General features: G+C 62.1%; 1 protein-coding gene across 5 annotated transcripts in view; it reads right to left on the bottom strand.

The window, feature by feature from the left end:
* Nucleotides 1-2,970: 2,970 nt before the first annotated feature.
* ZFR2 (zinc finger RNA binding protein 2) overlaps nt 2,971-19,607 on the bottom strand; it is a 38,875-nt gene continuing 22,238 nt past the window's right edge. Inside the window, exons 7-19 of one of the 5 annotated variants that reach the window (XM_087425734.1) lie at nt 18,697-18,857; nt 17,634-17,753; nt 16,545-16,684; nt 16,061-16,168; nt 15,655-15,787; nt 14,763-14,995; nt 10,699-10,870; nt 7,735-7,873; nt 6,020-6,117; nt 5,461-5,556; nt 4,469-4,580; nt 3,852-3,949; nt 2,971-3,281 (exon numbers count right to left, since the gene is read on the bottom strand). In XM_087425734.1, the coding sequence (XP_087281860.1) occupies nt 3,102-3,281; nt 3,852-3,949; nt 4,469-4,580; nt 5,461-5,556; nt 6,020-6,117; nt 7,735-7,873; nt 10,699-10,870; nt 14,763-14,995; nt 15,655-15,787; nt 16,061-16,168; nt 16,545-16,684; nt 17,634-17,753; nt 18,697-18,857 (1,790 nt within the window). In that variant the 3' untranslated portion in view covers nt 2,971-3,101. The remainder of the gene's footprint in view (nt 3,282-3,851; nt 3,950-4,468; nt 4,581-5,460; nt 5,557-6,019; nt 6,118-7,734; nt 7,874-10,698; nt 10,871-14,762; nt 14,996-15,654; nt 15,788-16,060; nt 16,169-16,544; nt 16,685-17,633; nt 17,754-18,696; nt 18,858-19,607) is intronic. The other 4 variants (XM_087425735.1, XM_087425736.1, XM_087425738.1 and 1 more) reach the window with 4 other exon arrangements.

Raw genomic sequence — 19,607 nt, 5'->3', positions numbered from 1 at the left:
GCGCTCCCCCGCCCCCGGCGCGCCCGCCCCCGCGCCGCCCCGCCCGCGCGCACCGCCGTCTCCCAGCAACCGCGCCCGCGCGCGCCCCGCGCCCCCGCCGGCCCTCTGCCGGGAGGGAGGGCCGGAGAGGGAAGCCCCGAGGCCACGGCCCGCGCGGCGGGCGGGCAGCTGTCGCTCAGACGTGCCGTCCGTCTGGGCCCGGCAATCGCCAGCCACGGCTCGCTTCCCTGTCGCGTCGCCTCAGCTCGGTGTGTCGGAGGCGCTGGGGGCAGGGTGGACTGTCAACAGGACGGGTTTCCGACCGCCTGGTGGCGAAGACGACACCCTGTGGCCACTGCCCCAGCCGAGGCCTCTCGCCTCAACCGTGACACTCATCTCCCGGGACGAGGCGGCAACAAGCGGTGCCTTCTCGGCGGCCGGGAGGCACATTCCTCTGACCGAGACTCGTGTTTGCGCGTCAGAATGTGGCTTCAAGCTTGAACGTGTTTATTAAGCGACCACGATGTACCCAGCCTGTTCTAGACCATCCCGGGGCGAGTGAGGCAGACATACTTCCTGCCGCAGAGAAGTCCCACCCCCGGGGGAAGGCAGGTCACAAATGCCTTTCATCAGTGATGTGTGCTATAAAGAGAATGAATAGGGTGATGTCACAGGTTGAAGAGGCCTCTCTGAGGTGACATCTGAGCCAAAGGAGGGAGGTGTCGCTGGCCATCCAGGTCAGAGGAAGAGCTTACTAAGGCAGCAGGAACAGCATGTGCAAAGGCCCTCGGGCAGGAACAAGTTTGCCTGGTCTGAGGATTGGCAGACACTGGCAGGTGTGAAGTGGAGTTCTTGACAGAGAGGGTGTCAGATAGGTTCTTATGGGGCCTTTGTTAAGGTTTGGGGTTTTATCCTAAGTGCAATCCTGAGTTTTATCCTGAGTGCCCGCTGCCAGAGGGTTGAATCAGCAGAGTGCCACTGTGAATGGAAAGCAGAATAAGACTTCTTGATAGCTTGGCTCCAAGCACAAAGGAACCCAGGAGGGCTCCCCGGCAGTGGCGGTGGCCAGCCTGGGCAGCTGAGTGAAGGGCAGAGCCGCTGACGGAGATGCACAGGGAGAGAGGGCGTGTGTGGGTGAAGCTCCCCGGCGTGAGGTGAATGCTGGACCCTCCCCTGGACGCGTCCCCTGCGCCCGGTCTGCAGCTGCGGCCAGGACCAGCTGAGGGGAGGGCTCTGCCTGCAGGTGTTGTTGGGCGCCTGCAAGAAGCAGGTGGTGGCCCCTCAGAAAGTGGCCCTGAGGGAGAGCAGAGCAGCCTGCCCTCCTGGGGAGGTAGCAGCAGCCAGGCCAGCTGTTTCCTATTTCTGGTAGGTAATGCACCTTCTAGAACGGGGCTCTGCGAAGGGGGTCCTGGCTGTCCCCCTGGCCTGGCCTGTGCTCCCAGCATGCTCTGTGCCCGCTGACACATGCCGCTCCCACTACGGGCCGTCGCCACCTCGTCCAACACACCTGCCCGGCTCCTCTCCCCGCCCTCTCCCCATCAGCCCCCGACCACGGCATGGGGATGCCCTGGGCTGGAAGCTGTGGTGACCAGACCTCCCTGTCTGAGCCCCCACCACCCTGAGGTTGGTGACAGGCATTTGGGAAAATTTCAGGGGAACTCTTGGTGGGGGCCTGCAGGCAGAGAGCCACCCCCAACTCAGCTTGGCTGCCCCCTCCTCCAGGAAGCCTTCCAGGCCCCCAATCGTCCTGCTGATGGTCCCGTGGCGTATCTCCCGGACCAGGCCAGGGCTACGTGTGAGATGAATGCCTCTCAGCCGAGTGCTGCAGGTGGGTGGGGCCCGTGGAGCGGGCTTCTCAGCTCCCCCAGGGGACCTTGGTGTGGAGATGGCCTGAGGGCCCACACCCGGGGGCACAGCCCCTGGGCAGCGCCAGCCCCTGAGACTTCCTCCCTGTCCACTCGCGGCCTCGGAGCCTTGGGGAGCAATGCCGGCTGGTCGGGTGCCCCTGCCCGAGCCCGGAGGGGCGGCGGGAGGACCCAGCAGGACCCCGAGCGAAGGACGGCACGGCCCACACGGAGAGACAAGCGGATCTCCTTTATTCCCCCCCCCGCCCCAACTTCCCGGTGGGTCTACGAAGACATGAGACGTGAAGCCACACACAGGCCGTCCCTCCATCACAGACGTGAAATCCAAGGGCTCAAGTGACTGTAGATCGCGATGGCCCAAAGATGGGCTTTTCTCTTTCAATGCCGCTGGGCAGCGGCCAAGAAAACTGGCCGCAAAGAGGGAGGTTTGGATGGCTGGGCGTGGGGGCGGGGGCTGGGCAGGGGCGCCCCCACGCCCACCAGCGCCAGGAGGCGCCTGACCCCGTGCCCTGCGCCAGGCACGGCCCCGGGCCTGCTCCCGAGGCGGGCTGGACCTACACGGGGAGGACGGGGAATGACCGGCCGCAAGGCAAAGCCCGGCCCTACACAGGACATTAGAGCGGCTCCTCCGCAGGTAGAAGGCACTTTGTGGGATGGCGTGGGGGTCTCGGGGTCAGGGCAGACTGTCGGGTCGCAGATGTTTCTGGGGGGCTGGGGGAGCCCAGCCTGCATCCTCAGCGCCCCTCGGCCCTGCCACCCTCCCCCTGGGGGCTGGGGGACGAGCCCAGCCCCGGCCTGCAGCCCTCCGGCCGCGGGGCCGTCTCCACACTGGGCAGCCGGGAGGCGGTGTTGGGAGCAGGCCGGGCCTGGGCGCCCTCGGGCTTGGCCCCCACGCCGGCCTGCCTCCCGGGGCCCGCCCTCCCGACACGGGGCCCCACGCCTGTCCCGGGGCATCTGAAGGAGGCGGCTGGGACACCCACACCCTCTGAGGCCCCGGGGGGATTTAAAGCTAGCCTGGGAGAACCGCCCGGGTTAAGATCGCCGCGCTGCGCCTCTGCCCCGTGGGGCAGGCTCGGGGTGCGGGGTGCTGCCCGGCGGCCCTCACCCCCAATGACGCGACTTCTCCAATGATCCAGCACAAGTGTTTTTAAGGAAACCCACAGAACGTTACTCAAACGGAAATCCCGAGTGTCCAACGCCGGGGATGACTCGGCCACTCCACTCGGTGGCAGCAGGTCCGTCCGGGGGCGAGGCCGCTCACACGGGCCCCTCCCCGCCCTGCCGGCCCCGCTTCCTCGGGCCCTCGTCCTCCGGCGCCTCGGCCGCCTCCCGCAGCCTCTTCCGGAAGCGCGCCCCAGGCCTGCTCTTGGGGGGCGGCAGGGGGTCCATGCCCAGGACCTTGTGGATCTGCCGGAACGCCAGCAGGCGCAGCGCGTGCTGGGGACAGACAGCCCGTCAGCACCCCGCCCGCCCCTTCCAGCTCAGGGCCCCCTCGGGCGTGGAGAACTGGAGCAGGAGCCCCTGGTGGCTGACGGCGGGACTTTGCTGGAAGCCCCTGGGCATAGCAGCTCTTTTCTGCCTCACCGCGGGGACCCCAAGCCCCTTCCAGTTGGGCTCTGATCAGCAGCAACTTGACTCTTTCCATCAAAGGCGATTCATGAAGCCCAGGCCCAGTGTGAATTGTGAACCCCCGGGGGCCTTTCTCCTCAATAAACTTGCAAAGGAACAGGAGACCACAGGGAGACCACAGTTGGGGGCTCTGCCGCCGTGCCTGAGGCTGGCCGGGGAAGGGGGTGAGCGACAGGCACAGCCCGAGGCCCCACACCTGCGCCTATCCTAGGACAGCTGGAGGTTCCGGCTCTGAGCCGCCCCCCGCCCCCACCCTGCACAGGCTCCCTCCCCCGGGCCTCCCACTCTGCAGGGGAGGGAGCAAGGGGAGGGGACCCCACACCACTTCCTGGGACGCCAGGCAGCTGCAAACCGGGCTGGGCCCGGTGCGCCTCCTACCTGCGCACTGGCCGTGACGTCCTCCCGCTGCTGGGCGCTCATGGGCCCCAGGACGTCCGTCTGCTCTCTCTCGCACGGATCCTGGAGCCCGGGCCCGTCTGTGGGGGGGCGGGGGCAGCAAGGAAGGAGAGAGCACCCTCGTGACAGACCGCCCCTGCGGCCTGCAGTGCCGGGGGCCTGAGGGTCTGAGCACTGGGTCCACGACTGCACCCCAGGCGCCCACGGACCCTCAGCTGGCAAAGGGTCTCCACTGGGGGGCGTCTCACCCGGGACAGCCCTCCCCCCGTGCCTGGGCCTTTGTGTTCGTGTGTGCACGTGTGCGAGTGTGTAGTTACATAAAAGGCACACACACGGGCCCAGGGCATTAACCTCGTCACTTAATACGATATCATCCAACGGCACCAGGATAACTGGAAACCACTTCCGTGTGTAACGCTCGTGAGACAGTGTGAGGCCTTCTTTCTCTTTCCGCTCCCGCCAACTACGCCGCGATGAACGTCTCAGGCAGAACCCGTTATCTGAGCTCTTGGTTTTTCCCTTGGAAATCTCCCCACCAAGGCCGTCCCGGTCCCCCCTTCTGCTCCAGTGTCCAGGCTCCCCGGTGGGCAGGGACTGACCTATTAGGAGCGTCCCCGAGGCCACGCACTCCAGGACCCGTCTCACGGCGTCCCCGGGACTCAGGGGCCCGGTCGCACTGCTCAGAGCCTTCTCTACCAGCAGCTCCATGGCCTGCGCCGGGCGGGGACAGAGACGGAGACGCTGAGTCTCCCTGGAGAGAGCTCGGCCAGCCTGCCTCCCACCCCAGCGGCTCTGTGGGCTCAGCCAGGGGTCTCCAGGGGCTCTGGGACGGGAGGCCCCTCCCAGCTCTTTCCCTGACTCCCACACACCCTTGAACTTCTCGGAGGAGGGTGGGCACTAGGGCCTGACACCTCCTGGCAGGGCCATGGGCTGCCCTTCACTCTCTACGCCTCAGTTTCCCCATGAGCTAAAGCCCATGGAGAGTAAACACTGCAAACCAGCGTCCCGAGGGTTAGGAGGAACTCGTTCTCCAAGGCACTCCCCGAAGAGGGTGGGGACCTGGGGGTCTCACAACACAGCAGCCTGGGGATTCAGGGGCCACGGGGCGCTGCACTCTCTCTGCTCTCCTCTCCCCACCAAGGGGCTCTGGGGCCTACTGACCCAGGTGTCATAGCTGCAGGGGGTCTCCCCTGAATGGGAGCGGGGGGTGCACCAGGCCGCCCAGAGGCCGCCGTGGAGCCAGCATGGGGCCCGGCTCCCTGTCCTGGCCGGTCCTCTGCACTGACGCCGCAGGTCCAGGCAGAGGTGCCACGTTTCCCCAGGGCGCTCCCACATTTTTAAGCCAGCTGGTTCTGTCTGCGAGGCCATGGGTTTAAGAAAATGGCAATCGAACATGGCTGTGCCCCCAGCAGGCTCTTCCTGGTCATGGGGGACCCCGAGGTGCCCACCCTGATCTCCCTCTCCGGGTGCTCAGGCTTCTGTGGGCCCCATCTTGGAAAGCCGAGCGCCGGGATGGGGGACAGCTGTCTTGGAGGAAATGAGGCCCTCGGGGACCTTCCTAGGGTGGGCTGGCCGCCCGGTGCTGCCTTACCCAGTCCGGCAGGGCGCCCCAGGTGGGCACGCGCTGGCAGAGTTCCCGGAAGACTCTGATGACGATCACACACGGCTGCAGGCTGCTGGCTCGCGCCTTCGGGGAAGAAGCGCACCGTTAGCTGTGGGAACCGCGTGCACGTGGCCACGAGGGGACAGGCGCGGGGCTGGGAACAACCGCTGACCCTGGGGTGGTGAGGCCAGCCAGGGGGGTCTGTCCTGGCAGTGGAGGCCGGGCAGGGACTCCAGGTGGCACAGGCCGGCCGGCCTCAAGGGCAGCGGCTGGGAGCGGAGCCCACTCCCATGTGGGCACCAGTCAACTAAACTGGCCCCGTTCTGAGCCCCCGGCATGGCCGTCAGGTGGCCGTGGCGTCCCCAACCCCAGAGCCACGATCACTCCTTTCAAGTCCCCACCCCATCGGCCAGGAGGTGACCTCTGTCAGGTGAGTCTCGGCAAGGAGCCGCCTCCGGGTGTCTGTCCTCCGCCTGTGTTCAGAGCCCGCACGGCTGAGGCAGGACAGACGGACTGACCTGCGCCCCCTCCTCCCCTGCCCCCTGACCTGGAACCACTTGGCGCGGCGCAGGGCGGCCAGCGACTTGAGGCACTTCTCCGGGCTCAGGACATCTCCCGGGTCGGGCTCAGGCGCCTCCACTCCTTCTATAAGAAGAAGAAGAGCGGGTTCCCGAGGGCACATGGGCCGGGCGCCCCTTCCCACTCCGCTCCCCTCCTGGGCCACGCACACCAGGCCCTCGACTCTGGGCCTCATCTTACTTATCTGGAAGACACATGCTTCCCCCAGATGCTCTCTCTCCCCCGACACTGCAAGGACCGGAGAGCACTTCCGTGAGAACCCTGCCTCCTCGGAGGCGCCGTGCTCCCACAGGGAAGGAGCTCATGCCTGTGACCCAGCGCCCTCCGCACCGACTCTTTGGTTAGCAAATTACAGATCTGACGGAAAACTGAATTGCGCCAGATTTCCAGAAACTTCTAGATGCAGAATTAAAAGGGAGAAAGTGGGTCAGATGTGAACCTGTCCCATCATCGATGACCAAGGCCCCCGTGTCTGGGAGAAATTGAGGTCCGTTTTTTCTTTCTTATTGTTACTGCTCCAGGAATGTTCTCCTTCTCTCAGGCGAGGAGGCCCTGGCTTACTTCCATCACAGGATGGAGCCCGGGTTTCACTTTCGCCCAGAAGCATCCCCAGGATCCCAGGCCTGGTGTCTGCCCATCGCGCAGGGCAGGCGAATTACCCCCTCAAGGCTGAGATGGAGGTGACAGGCTGTGTCTGCGGCGGGGGGGTGGGGGGTGGGGTGGGGTGGTGGTGGTTAGAAGCCACTGGCCGCGACAGGCAGCAGTGGGCCGGACACCTGATGGGAAATGCGGCGCCTGGTGGCCTGGCACCTGGGCTTGTGGCCTGTTTCAGGATGTTTGTCACGGGGGTTTCCTTCCAGGCAGGGCCCCAGATCTGTAAGGCTTTCTACCGTTCCCAAACACCACCCCCCGTCTGTGTTTGGGGCCTCTAGCTGGAATTTAATGGCATTATTGTTTTTCCCACTGTATTTATTTTTTAGAGGACTCTCTATTTGTGACAACTGGCAATGGCTTTCCACATACGGTTCAAAGGCGCCCCTCTTTAAAAATGAATTGACTTAAAGACAAACGCTAGTAGTTTGAGGCCCTTGGCTGTGACACAACAATCAGGAGGGGGTCCAGAATGACTGGAGTTCGGAAAACCATCCTGGGGGCTGTTCCAGGAGGTTCCGTAGCTCTGAGACACAGCATGTCCCTGTCGGCTGGCCTTCACTGCGTGGCGGTGACTCGAGCCCTGGCCACCCTCTGGCCTGGGCCAGCACCCCTCCTCTCTCAGACAATTTGGTCTGCCTCTGGCCCCTGAGCCCATGTCCGGGAGCAGCGGGGTCTGCTGCAGCCCCTGCTATGGACAAACGGACAGAGTCGATCTGAGCTCCTGCCGAGGCTGGGGGACCGGGCAGAGCTGGTTTCCCCTGAGCGAGGAGCAGGTTCACCCGCTGGCCCGGGGTCAGGATAAGAGCGTGGGGCCCCGAGTGCCCCGCAGCCGGGTTCTGGCCATCTGACACCCCTCACCAGCTGGTTTCCTCCACTGCCCCAGGCCCCGCTCTTATCTGACCGGGGCATCCGGGGCTGACAGAGTGCCCAAAGGCCACTGGCCGCGCCCCACCCCGCCCAGAGCAGAGGTGGACGGCTGCCCTAGGCCACCTAGGTGGGGAGGGGGCTGGACAGAGGGCCTGGCCGCACCTTGATCCACGGAGGGGTCCTCCCGCATCAGGGGCGAGGTGACGGACACGGTGACCTGCATCCTGGGCTCCTCGCAGGAGGAGATGACGATGTTGGCCTCAGGGTCGGAAGAGACCTCGTACTTGTCCTCCGTCACCATCTACGAGGTGCAAACACAACACAAGACTGTGTTACTCCAACCAAGAGGCAGTGTGAACAACAAGGACGTGGTCGGGAGACAGGCCCTGGGCCACGTGTCAGAAACCTCCAAGGGACTGAGACAGCCCCGCCCCCAGGAGCTCACATGCGTACAGACAGTGGAGCCTGCATGGGATGCCTTCATATGTAAAGAACACCCACAGCTCAATAAGAACAAGACCAGCAATACAACAAGAAAATTGGCGAGTGCACAACAGACAGTTGGCAGAAAAGGAAACAGAAGTGCCCCCTTTTACACAACGACAGAGTACCCCCACGGTAAAAGAGATGCAAATTAAAACTAACGAGGTGTCCTTCCCTGTGAGAAGGACAAAGCTCAAGTCTGGGGAGCAGCTAGGTTGGCAGATCCGTGCGTCTATGAACTGCCGGTGGAGGCTGACCTGGCAACATTGCCAGAAGCATCCAGCTCGTGCCTCTGGCCCGGTGACTCTGCCCCACGATGCACTCCCACACATGGGGAGGGGTGTGTGCACAAGCTTATTCACTCTGAGTGGCCTTGCTGGTAACACAGAACACTGGGAACAGCCTAAATGTCCGACTCCATGGAAGGACCCGGCCAGTGATGGACAAATGGCAACAAAATTCTCGTCAGCCACAGAGAAGAATCCTCCTAAGCACGAGTATGGAACGCGATCCAAGAGATGTCATTAAGTAGAAAGAGCAAGACCCTTTGGTTGGTCACACGCTACCGTCTGGGTACACAGAGGTGAGGGGGGTTCACAGGACACTGGACAGGGGCTGCCTCCAGGCAAGATCTAAGCCCCTCTGGCTCTGGTCCCCATCCCACGCCTGCCACGGAGGCCCAGGGTTCCCCTCGCCCCAAATGCAGGCATCGTTCTGACCCCTGCCCCTGCCCCCTCACTGGGGGACACCCTGAGAGGGGTGGTCCCTTACAAGCAAACTCCAATAAGCCCTCGGTGGGATTCCCCCCACCTCCCCTCCCCTTACAGCCTCCTAGCCTTCACCCCCGCCAGCCTCTCGCTCTGGGGGTCTCACGGAGAAGAGACCCCTGCTCACAGCCATGAGAACTTGAACGGCCCGTCCTGGTTCCCAGCATCCCAGGGAGACTCCACAATGAAGGAGGGTTTGCTGCAAAGAGCAGAGGCCCAGAGGGCCTGACTGGGCCCCTCGCTCGTTTGGGAGCCCCCGAGACGCTTGGCTAGCGTGCCCTGAGCTGGCGTGGAGCCTCACGTAGCTGTCTCTGCACCCCGGCTGTCCTCAGCCCTGGCAAAGCTGTCTTTCCACACTGGGCTGCACGGGGACTCCCGGGTCAGACTGCAGGGTCAAACGCTTCCCCCGGCCTCGCTGGACCTCACTGTGCTTTGTGTCTCCGTGTGCGGAACAGCAAATGCAAGGCCCACCTCGGGGTTCCCGTGTGGATCCTCGGGGTTCCTGCCCGGGACGGCTTAGCCCGGGGCTCGCAGCACACACCGTCCACCGTCCTCACCACCCTCCGACGCCTCCCACGCACGCACACACGCCTCAGGCCGCTCTCCCACCTGACATGCCCCTTTCTCTCGACCACTACCCCTCCCGTCTCAGGGCCCCCCTGCTGAGGCGGCCCCCAGGATCATCTACGTCACTACGTGGGGCCCAGTGCCAGCTCGCCCACAGCCTTGGCCATCTTCTTAGGGCTTCTCTTAGCCGCTGGGCTGCAAGGTTCCAGAAGACAGGGCCTGCATCTGAGCCATCTCTGTACCCCTACAGCATTTAGCAGAAAACTGCCATGCTGTGGGTGACGGGGAAATGAGTGACTAGATCAGTGAAGTCAGAGCACATCACTCTCCTGCTTAAAACCCTCCAGGCTCCCCGCTGCCCTGAGAATGCAGTCCTACCTCCTCACACGGCCTTCAGGCCTGGCTTGATCCAGGCTGTCCTCTGCTCAGGCATGCCTCTCCTGGGGTCCCCTGCCCCTTGGCCTCTGCAGGCCCGGGTCCTTCTATGTGGGATACTGCCCCCCATCTTTCAAGGCCTCTCCTTGTTCCTCAGCTCTTCCCTCACATGCTCCATCCTGTTAGGACACACACCTCCCACCATCCTGACGTGGCCCCCACTTTCCCCAGTTGCTCTCAACCTGGCCTCAGGTTTTAATTTCCTCACACAAGATAAACTGGGAAGTGGCTTCTGTGTGTTTATTCTGTCTCCTGACCAGAGCAGGAGCCTGGAGGGCGGGCCTGGGTCTGCCGGCCCCCCGAGCTCACTGAGCGAGGCGGAGGAGCGATGCTGAATTCTCTCGGGAACAGCGACAGATTACGAAGAAGAGACCACCCTGGGAACTGACTTCTTCATCTAAGATGACCGATTTAAATCACGGCATGAGCTCACTCTTCCTCCATCATCAAGAACTATGACAACAGAGGAGCGGCTCTAGAGAAAAGTCCGTCCCCCCCAGTCCTCAGGGTGGGTTTACATCCGGGCAGAAGGCTTTCTGTGGACATGAACCTCACAGTCACCACCTCCACAAAGGGTCTCCGTGCAGGTTTCGCCACCACCTACCCTTTTCGATGGCTGGTAAGGCCGAGTCGACTCGGGTGGATGGAACGTACGTTTCCACCCTCAGTGGTGAGACAATTAGACTGTTGCCCAGTTTTACCCTGAACTCCCTTTATAGAGGAACCCCAAAGTCCCACGGCTCTCTCTTTTCCACTGTCTGTAAAAACAAACTGGTTTGTGTCTAACAGTGACGTCTCCCGTTTCTTCACGTCCTGCAGAAACACAGTCCCACCCGCTGGGAGCCCGACACACAGTGGCGGCCGGGAACCTTACCGGGAGCTGCTGGGGCAGCTGCTCCGTGACTCTCTGCAGCAGGCTGTGCGTGGGCTTCTGGGAGCAGAGCAGGGCCAGCTGCACACTCCTGTCTCCCCGCAGGAGGAGGCCTTTCGCCAGGAGGCCGACCCGCATCACGCCCTTCAGGATCCGAGCAGAGGGGTCGATGCCGCTGCGAGGACAAATCACAAAAGCATGGGAACCCGCGTGCGAGAAGAGGGGCGGGGAGAAGGGGAGCGCATGACCCTGCCGGGCTCCCGGCTCCTGCGCATGCACGAGCTCCTCCTGGGCCGCTCTGCCTTGGCTTTCTCACCTGGGAGCCGCGAGCACGCCACTGATAAAAGGCACAGAGGAGACACGTCTGAGAGAAGCGCTTGAACCGCGACCCACAAATTGTACGTGCTCAGGGAGGGCCGGCAGTCGTTACTGTTTCCTGATACAATGCATGCTGAAAAAGGCCACTGGTGGCCACCCCCAGTGTCCCCTGGTCCTTGGACCTGTGCTTCTTCTGAGCTATCCCTGGGGTCACTTCGCCCCACCTCGACTCCTCTGCGAGAAAGCCGGGTGTGCCCTCCCCTCACATCCCTGTGCTCCGAGTTGTGCCGAGGCTCCTACCGCCCGCCCTGCACCACGGCCTCCTAACAGAGGCCTCTGCTTGTGCTCAGCGCTCTGAAGCCCAGGGCAGCTTCCCCCCGAGAGCTAACCTCCCGGCTGCCCCTCTGCAGGGTGGGGACATCCGAGCTTCCTCCCCGGCCGCGGCCCCCAGCCTGACCGCCGGCCTCCTTGCCACCATCCTCTCCTTCCACCCCTCTCCCAGTCCTCCGGCTCCTGCCCATGAGACTCCCTCTGGCCCAGAGCGCTGCCTGGGGTGCCCTCACGTGGCAGATCTCGACACAAATGTCCTCTCCTTGACTCCAGAAGCTGCCACCCGCTCCTGCCACTCAAATTTGATTTCTCTGTGACACTTGTCAGGCCAGGAGATAACCTTGTTTTTTTAATGCGTTTACGTATTCTTGTCTGTTTCCGGACCACAGGGCGCTGGGGCCCGACACAGCCTGCGGGTACCTGTCTCGGGAGGCTGCCAGCAAAACCCAGACCGGGGACCCTGGATTGCGGGGCCAGGACCAGATTCTGCGGCCGAGACCCGCAGGGGGGCAGAGCAGAGAGCGGGGGCGGGGGACCTGCAGACGGAGAGACCTAGAGGCCTGTTGATCGATCTGGATCCTGATTCACACAAACAGTGAAACAAAAACCCCCCAAAACCACAAAGCCACATTATGATACCTATGGGACAACTGGAAATTTCAACACTGACTGGGCACCTGATGACGCTGAAGAACGGTTGTTAACTTTTTCAAGTATGATAATGGCATTGTGGTTTTGTTGAATAAAAAGAGAGTCCTTATGGTTTAGGGATCCGGGCTGAATACTCACTAAAGGAACAGTGTCATGTCTGAGGGGATTTCTGATAACCTCTCCCGGAGGGGGTCGGGGGGCCAGAGATCAAGCAAAATCATGGTCTAGGGACGGTCCCACAGTGTCCTTACGGTTCTACTATCCCGACAACTTTGGTGCATGTCAGTGAATTTCCATAATAAAACTTTAAAAACCCAAAACACTAACATTTTCTTTGCAACAGTTAAAGAATGGAACATCCAGAGGATGGTTTATGATGTTCCTACTAAAAAACACACTTCTGTGTTTTTGAAAAGTAAGGTAAAGACATAACCCATAACGTACACAAATGTCACGCGACAGCTTAAAAGAAATGAAGTGGGGGTCCGGCCCTGTGGCTTAGCAGTTGAGTGTGCGCACTCTGCTACTGGTGGCCCAGGTTCGGATCCCGGGCGCACACCGACGCACCGCTTCTCCGGCCATGCTGAGGCCACGTCCCACATACAGCAACTAGAAGGATGTGCAACTATGATGTACAACTATCTACTGGGCTTTGGGGAAAAAAAGGAGGAGGATTGGCAACAGATGTTAGCTCAGAGCCAGTCTTCCTCAGCAAAAAGAGAAGGATTAGCGTGGAGATTAGCTCAGGGCTGATCTTCCTCACACACACACAAAAAAAAGAAATGAAGTGGGTTTTGTTCTAAAGCACACAGCACAGGCTGGGTTTAGGGGAGGGGCAGCGTGGGGCTGTGAGGGGGAACACTGGGCTGCTCCTTTGTATTGATGGAAGGTTCTGGGTCCTGACTGGCAGGGTTCTGCACATCTGCACAGGTGGTGGGAGGCCATCGAACCGTACCTCTTGCCCTCTGAGAAGCAGAGCACATGCTGACCCTGGGGGGCCGAGGGAGGCTGGAGGAGCCACGCCCGCCCCCACCTTGACGCTAGCGCGGCAGCTCCTGTGTCTGCACGGGGCAAGCTGGGGAAGGGCTGCAGGCCCTCTCTGTGCTACGTTTGTCATGAGCCCACGATGCTTCCAAAATAAAAAGTTACAAAACCAATCAAAGCAAAAGCAGAAGGCGGGCACAGGGAGGACACTGGAGGAAGACAGCAGAGCAAGGGGCGGAGGGCAAGCTTCCGGTCAGAAGCCACGCTTCGCGGGGGTTCAACAACAGGACACCCTTTCTGTCCTCGGTGCCGGCCGGCTCCGGGTAGAAGCAAAATCACGGTTTCTGCCGTCACACCTTGGGGACCCGGGCCAGAGGCCAGACCACCTCCTCCTTACTCAGGAGCAAACCGAGCCCCCTGAGCTGGGGTGGCGCCACCGTCACCAACCCCCCTCCTGGGACGCGGCCACCCTGTGTGCTGGCTCCACGCGGGCAGTGGGGGAGCTGGAGGGAATGTCTCTGCGCCCTGGCTTTCTCCACCAGGCGGTGAGGAAGGTTCGCTCTCTCACATACTGGCGGAGGCCCTCGAGTTCAAGCTGAGGGGCGCGTCCATTCCATCACAACACTGGAACTCACACGCTGTTTTTTTTCTTTGGTAGGAAGATCAGCCCTGAGCTAACATCCATGCCAAGCCTCCTCTTTTTCCTGAGGAAGACCGGCCCTGAGCTAACCTCTGTGCCCGTCTTCCTCTACTTATATGGGACGCCGCCACAGCATGGCTCAACAAGCAGTGCGTCGGTGCGCACCCAGGATCCCAACCTGCGAAGCCCGCGAGCTGAAGCAGAGCTCAAGCACTTAACCGCTGCGCCACCCGGCCGGCCCCTCACACACGCTTTTCCAGGGAGCAAACACTACGGGAAAAAGGAGCCACTCGGTGGCGTGAGCCAGACTCAAAGGGGATGAATACTGCGTAATTCCACTCACACGAAACGTCCAGAACAGGCCGAGCCATAGAGACAGGCAGTAGGACGAGGGGTGCCAGGGGCTGGGGCGGGGGGTGGGGAATTTAACAGGGACAGGTTTCTGTTTCAGATGATGAGAAAGTTCTAGAAATAGTGGTGACGGCTGCACAACCTTGTGAACATACTTAGTGCCACTATGTGGTGCACACAAAAATGGTTACAAGGGTTCTCAGTACTTTACCACAATGGAAAAAAGCTAGAACAAAGAAAGGAGAAAGAAGCAACCGGGAGAGAAAGGCCCTGGAGAGGCGGCCTCCCTCGGGGGTTACTGCAGCCACGTAAGGACTCACGATGAGGCTGGGGACTGTCCGCCCCCAAGAGCCAGAGCTCCAGGAAGGACGAGTCACGCGGGCCTTAGCGGCATCTCTGGTGACTGAATCGCTCCGAGAGGCGGAGGCCGGGCAGAACCACACTTCTGTCCACTCCTCAGATGGGGAGACAGGAGGTTCATCCTTCGTTATTATTTCTAGATGCGCCCTTGGTGGGAAAAGTAAACCCTGGGGTTGGAACACAGCTCTCACCAATTGGGACTAAAACTCCCTTTGAGCACTGGGGCTGCGGCTCGGAGACCTGTGGAACTTTCTGCCCACAGCTTGAAAGCCCTGGCGACCGTAGAGGGCGCAAAGCCGGTCATGGGTCGGGCCGCCTCTGCCCCTCTGGCCGCCACTTCCTGTCCAGAACACGGACCTCCGTCGGGAGTGAGTGGACTCCCCACGTTCTCGAAGTCACCCCGGCCTTGGGAAGGGAGAGTGAGCTCTATTACCTGTGCTCCCTGCCCTCCTGCTCTGGGCTTCCGGAATTCTCCTCGGCCAGCGTGTCGGACACCAGCTTGAGGGCGCGCTCCGTGTGGGAGACGGCCTTCTGGACGGCCAGGAGCTCCTCCTCCGTGGGGTAGATGGCAGCGTGTTTGCACAGGACATGCCGGTCGTCGCTGGACTCCGGCCGTCGTGTGGGCTGCGAGGAGAGGTGCACATGTCTTGCATAGGCTGAGAGGTCCTGGGGACCCGGGAGGCAGGGGACAGGACGAGTGTCAGCCCCGCAGAGGCGAGGCACACGCAGCAGGAGGCCATGGGCACCCCAGAGCCAGGCTGGCTTTGGGGGTGACAGGCAGGCAGCAGCCAGAGAGCCAGGCTGAGCAATGACAGGGACCCATGGGGGGTGAACCTGTGAGGACCCTGGGGCTGCCCCGATGGCTTCGGGGAGCTGGGGGCTAGGTGGGGGCCAGCGGCTCCCCTCTGGCGATAGGCTTATGTTTCTGAGCTAGAGGCTTTTCAGCCAACTCAGCGGCCCTCTTCCCTGAAGGCGCAAACCTAAGGTTCCTGTCCCACCCCGAGACCAGCCTCTGCAGACGGAGAGACACCTGAGGGCTCCCGAGGGATGTGACAGTTGCGCCTCAGGAAGCTGAAAGGACCGCGGTGGCCAGCGGTGGGGCTGAGGCTGGGCTTCTGTCGGTGACCAGCGAGGGGGGCTGGGCCGTGGACCCTCAGGCCCTCCCAGCTCCCACCCCCTGAGCACCCCTTGGGCGCCTCAGAACAAAGTCCTGCTCCTCGTTCCCCGAAGATCCAGGTCTCCCTACTGAGGGAGTGAGAACGTCCCCCACCCGCGGGGCCCTGCCACAGGAGGCGTTTCAGCCCAAAGCCCAGACCACCACCCACCAGAGGCGTGTCGGCGGGTGCGCCCGGCCTGCTCCTGCGGGGAGGAAGGTGCTGGTCGGGCGGCGAGTGTCCTGGGTGCTCGTCCTGGGCCTCCAGCTCCTCCTCTAGCTGCCTCCTGCACAGGTCTTGGCGCCTGTGGGGACGGAGACAGACAATGAGCTGTAAGCAGCAGCAGGACCCCGGGCTCGTCACCTTGGAGCTGCCCACGACTCCTGCGGCCAGCAACGTGCGGAAGCCGGGACACAGGGCTCCTTCGCCCGGTCCTTGGGCTGAGCAAGGCTGGGGCTCGGGACGACTGAGAGACGCGGCAGCCCAACGGGACCCCTTGAGAGCCCAGACGAGGGTCCTGCACGAATGCCCCCAGTATGCCAGGGAGGCAGGCTCGGAGGGCCAGTGGGACACAGACCCGAGCGGCCGCAGCCCCAAGTCTGTCCTGGGCCTCGTTCCCCAGCTCAGACGCTGCCACGATCTTCCGTGAATCGAATACCGTGTCAGAAAACACTCTGGAATTGCTCTAGAGGGTGAAGGAGGATGACAAATGTGCAGGTGGGCAGGGGACACCAGGAGTCAGGGGGACACGAGGGGTCAGGGGTCATGGGACACAGCGTCCCTGTGAATTGGGCCCGAGAGCACCATGGCGGCACCACCTGGCATTAGGTGTCGTGCACTAACTCAGAGCACCCTGTGCGCAGGGGCCCGCCTGCTCTAAGACCCTCCAAGTCTCCCGCGAGCGCGGTGTCCTGCCTGCCCGGGGTCAGAAGCATCTGGGTCCTCAGGCTTGAAAGTGACCACAGACGCCCCCAAACAGAGCGGACAGCGGAGGCTTGGTCCTCAAGCCCCCGGGGGCAGAGGTGGGAGGGAAGGGCGGGAAGGGGGAAGGCCCCGCGCACCTCATCTCCGCGTGCCAGCGCCGCAGCCCCTCCAGCTGCCTCCGGGCCAGCAGCCTCTGCCTCCGCGCGCGCTCCTCCAGCAGACGCAGGGTCCTGCTGCTGGGCTGGATTGCCAGCGGAAAGTCAGGGTTCACCTTTTTCTGGAAAGACGGGGAAGGGCCGTAAGGTCGGAGACCCCCACTGAGATGAGAATGCCGGCGGTGTCTCAGGGACCTGGGAGAGCCCCCTACCACCATCCTTCCGCTGGATTAGGCAACAGTTGGGTTTCAAGCCCCCAAAGTCGTCACACTCCTGGTCCCCGAAGCCAAGGCGGGAAAGGGAACAAGGCTACAGCAACATAAAGAGTTAGCAGACGTGAGGTCTGCCTGCACGGAAGCCGAACCCCCGTCTCTGAGTCTGATGAAGGACGGAAGGAGGAAGGTGCTGCAACACTGCTGGCGAGTAACACCGGTGACCAAGGAGCATTCACCGAAAACCCACCAGAAAATGCTCATTCCCAATCAAAATGATTCGGGAAACACCGTTACTGTGAAACCCAGCACCACCCGTGAGAGGGAGGCCTGTAACGGCCGCTGACAGCGCTCTGGGGAGCCCTGCCATCAGGCCCTCGAGTGGGAGGCCCCGGCTCCTCCACGGATGGCTCCCAGGGGATGGCTCAGCCGGGATGGCTGGACGCCCCCTCCCCCAACCACTGCTCAGCACCCAGGTCCTGGGCCTTGTGTCAAACAGGACACAAGCGATGCCACGCGTCTGGGGAGTGAGGGCACACTATGAGGCCTGTCCCGTGGGCACGTCAACGCTTTGACCGTGTGCTGGTACGGACTTAAGCTCAGCATTCACCAGCAGAGACAAATGCGACGGGCCGATAGCACTCCGGATCTCTCCTCTGGTCCGAGGGCAGCGGGAAAGGCAGGTCTGGACGCAGCTGGAGAGGCCCACCCGGCCTGGGGCTACGGTCGGGGCTCAGACGCACGGGGGCAAAGGTGCACTTTGAGACGTGGACAGGTGGGAGACAGCATAGAAACCCCCCCACCTGCAGTCAACCCCACGCCACCAAGACGGGCGGGCGGAGTCCCCGGGCAGGCGCACCTGGAACTGTAGCCGGTGTCGCCGCCCCCGCACGTGGAGGTCCCTGGCGTGGGCGTCGTTGAAGCGGCACTCGCACAGCCTGCAGTAGAAGCGGACCACCTTGCCCTCCTCGTTGTACACCTGAGACACGGAGCTCAGCTGACCCCCGGCAGGGGCACCTCCTCCCGCCCCCCAGAGGAGCGACAGCCGGGCCTCCCAGCCGGTGCTGGCTTCCCATCTGCCGAACGCTTTTCTCCTACAGGGCGGCCTTCGGAGGAGCCGGGCCACACGCCTGCCCAGGCCCAGCTCACCTCTGCCACCACCCTGTCCCCTCCTCCCCCGGCGCAGCCACCTGCAGCGACACCTTGCCCTGCCGTGATCTCCGCCCACCGTGCACCCTTGTCTGTCTCCTGCGGCTGTTCTGTGCCTCCTTTCCCTGACTATCACACACAGACGTCCAGCGACAGGCCTCCTATCTGCTGTGGTTATTTTGCAAGTGACAGAACAGAAGACGCCGAACTGGTTGCACAAGAACGTGAAACTGAAAACAGCAGGAATGCTAACGCCCCTACTTCCTTTTGGCCACGCACATCTTTGGAAGCCCTCAGAATTGGAGTTCTAAAAGGCTGGTGAAGACAAGCCTTGCGGGCCACCGCTTGGGCTCTGGGCGGTGGCCGCGTCTGGGCACACGGGCTCCTCGTGCCCCAAGAATCAGGTGCCTATGGGGTGAGCGGTCGCCTAGCTTTCTTAGGCCCAATTCCTCTTTCCACCTTCCTCCCCACAGGACAAGGGGCTCCCAGCGGGAAACGCCTCTGCCTGTCTCAGGCCTTCCTTCTAAGATCTGAAACCCAGCACCTAGACCTTCCAGCACGTTCCACATGATGTTCTGAAAACATCAGACATCCTGATGTTTTCCTCAGACCTCCCTGAGGCCTGCCTGGGGACGGCTGTGTAAATGTCAGATGGAGAACTAGGGGGTTCTCGAAGCCTGAACCCTCGTAAGGCCCTCCTCCAGCAGAGCTCAGAGGCAGAGCAGGGCACACACATGGATGGCCCAAGGGTGTGATGGTCGCCCAGCAGTTACCTCTTCCACGAAGCCTAGGCCCACCGGCTGCGCATCACAGCAGCTTCCAGAAGCTTCCGCAGAGCCTCCTCGGGTGGGCGGCTCTTTCGGCCCCACTGATTTAGGGTGTGCTGATTTCCCTTCCAGGGGTCTGCTGCCTGCTGCCTGCGGCTCAGGAGGTCCTGCAAGAAAGAACTGAGTTACTTCTAACCTGCTCCGGCCAGAAACCACGGCCGGCTTCCCATCCGCCAGCGTGAAGGGAGAGAGAGATGCAAACCCTGCCTCCTGCTGCTCCCTTCACCCCTCCGTGACGTCCGTCCATGGGATCCACAGTCCGGCAAGGCCCCTTCCATGCCAGCTTGGTCACAGCTGGAAGACTGAGTCCCACACAGAGTTCAACACCAATGTGAACGTGCCCAGAGACAGCCCTGGTTCAGGCCCCCCACTGAGGGACCCCCAACTGCACAGATGCTGCAGCCCTTGCTTAATCGAACTGAGATGGCAGGTGGGCCAAGGGAGCCCAATTAGGCAACTTCACTGAGCCCGAGAGGGTGACACTCCTTGTTATCAAAGCTGCTTTATGATTCGATATTCAGTATTGAACGACTGTTCAAAAACAGAGCTGCTAAGGCTGAAAATAAATAAGCCCCCTCCTCTTTCCCCGCACAAAGCAGGCTGGTGATGGGCAGAGACAGCCGGACAGACCTGGGTTCGAATCCTGCCCCCACGGCTTAGGGGGTGGCCTGGCCTCACCTCGGTTTTTCCATCTGCTAATTGGGACTGAGAACAACATGTACTTTAGAGAGGTGAGGAGGTACTCAGACACACTGTGCAGCCACCACAGGGTGAGAGCCTGGCACACGCCACACGGCCTTTGCTTGCTCAGCCCACACCCGAGGGCAGGCAGGGCCAGAGCAGGGGCTGCAAGGGGC

The sequence above is a fragment of the Ceratotherium simum genome, chromosome 39 (assembly GCF_057802395.1).
Source record: "Ceratotherium simum simum isolate JZ-2026a chromosome 39, ASM5780239v1, whole genome shotgun sequence".
Taxonomy (NCBI): domain Eukaryota; kingdom Metazoa; phylum Chordata; class Mammalia; order Perissodactyla; family Rhinocerotidae; genus Ceratotherium; species Ceratotherium simum.
Note: the sequence above shows the minus strand (reverse complement) of the source record. Positions and strands in the feature narration are given on the sequence as shown.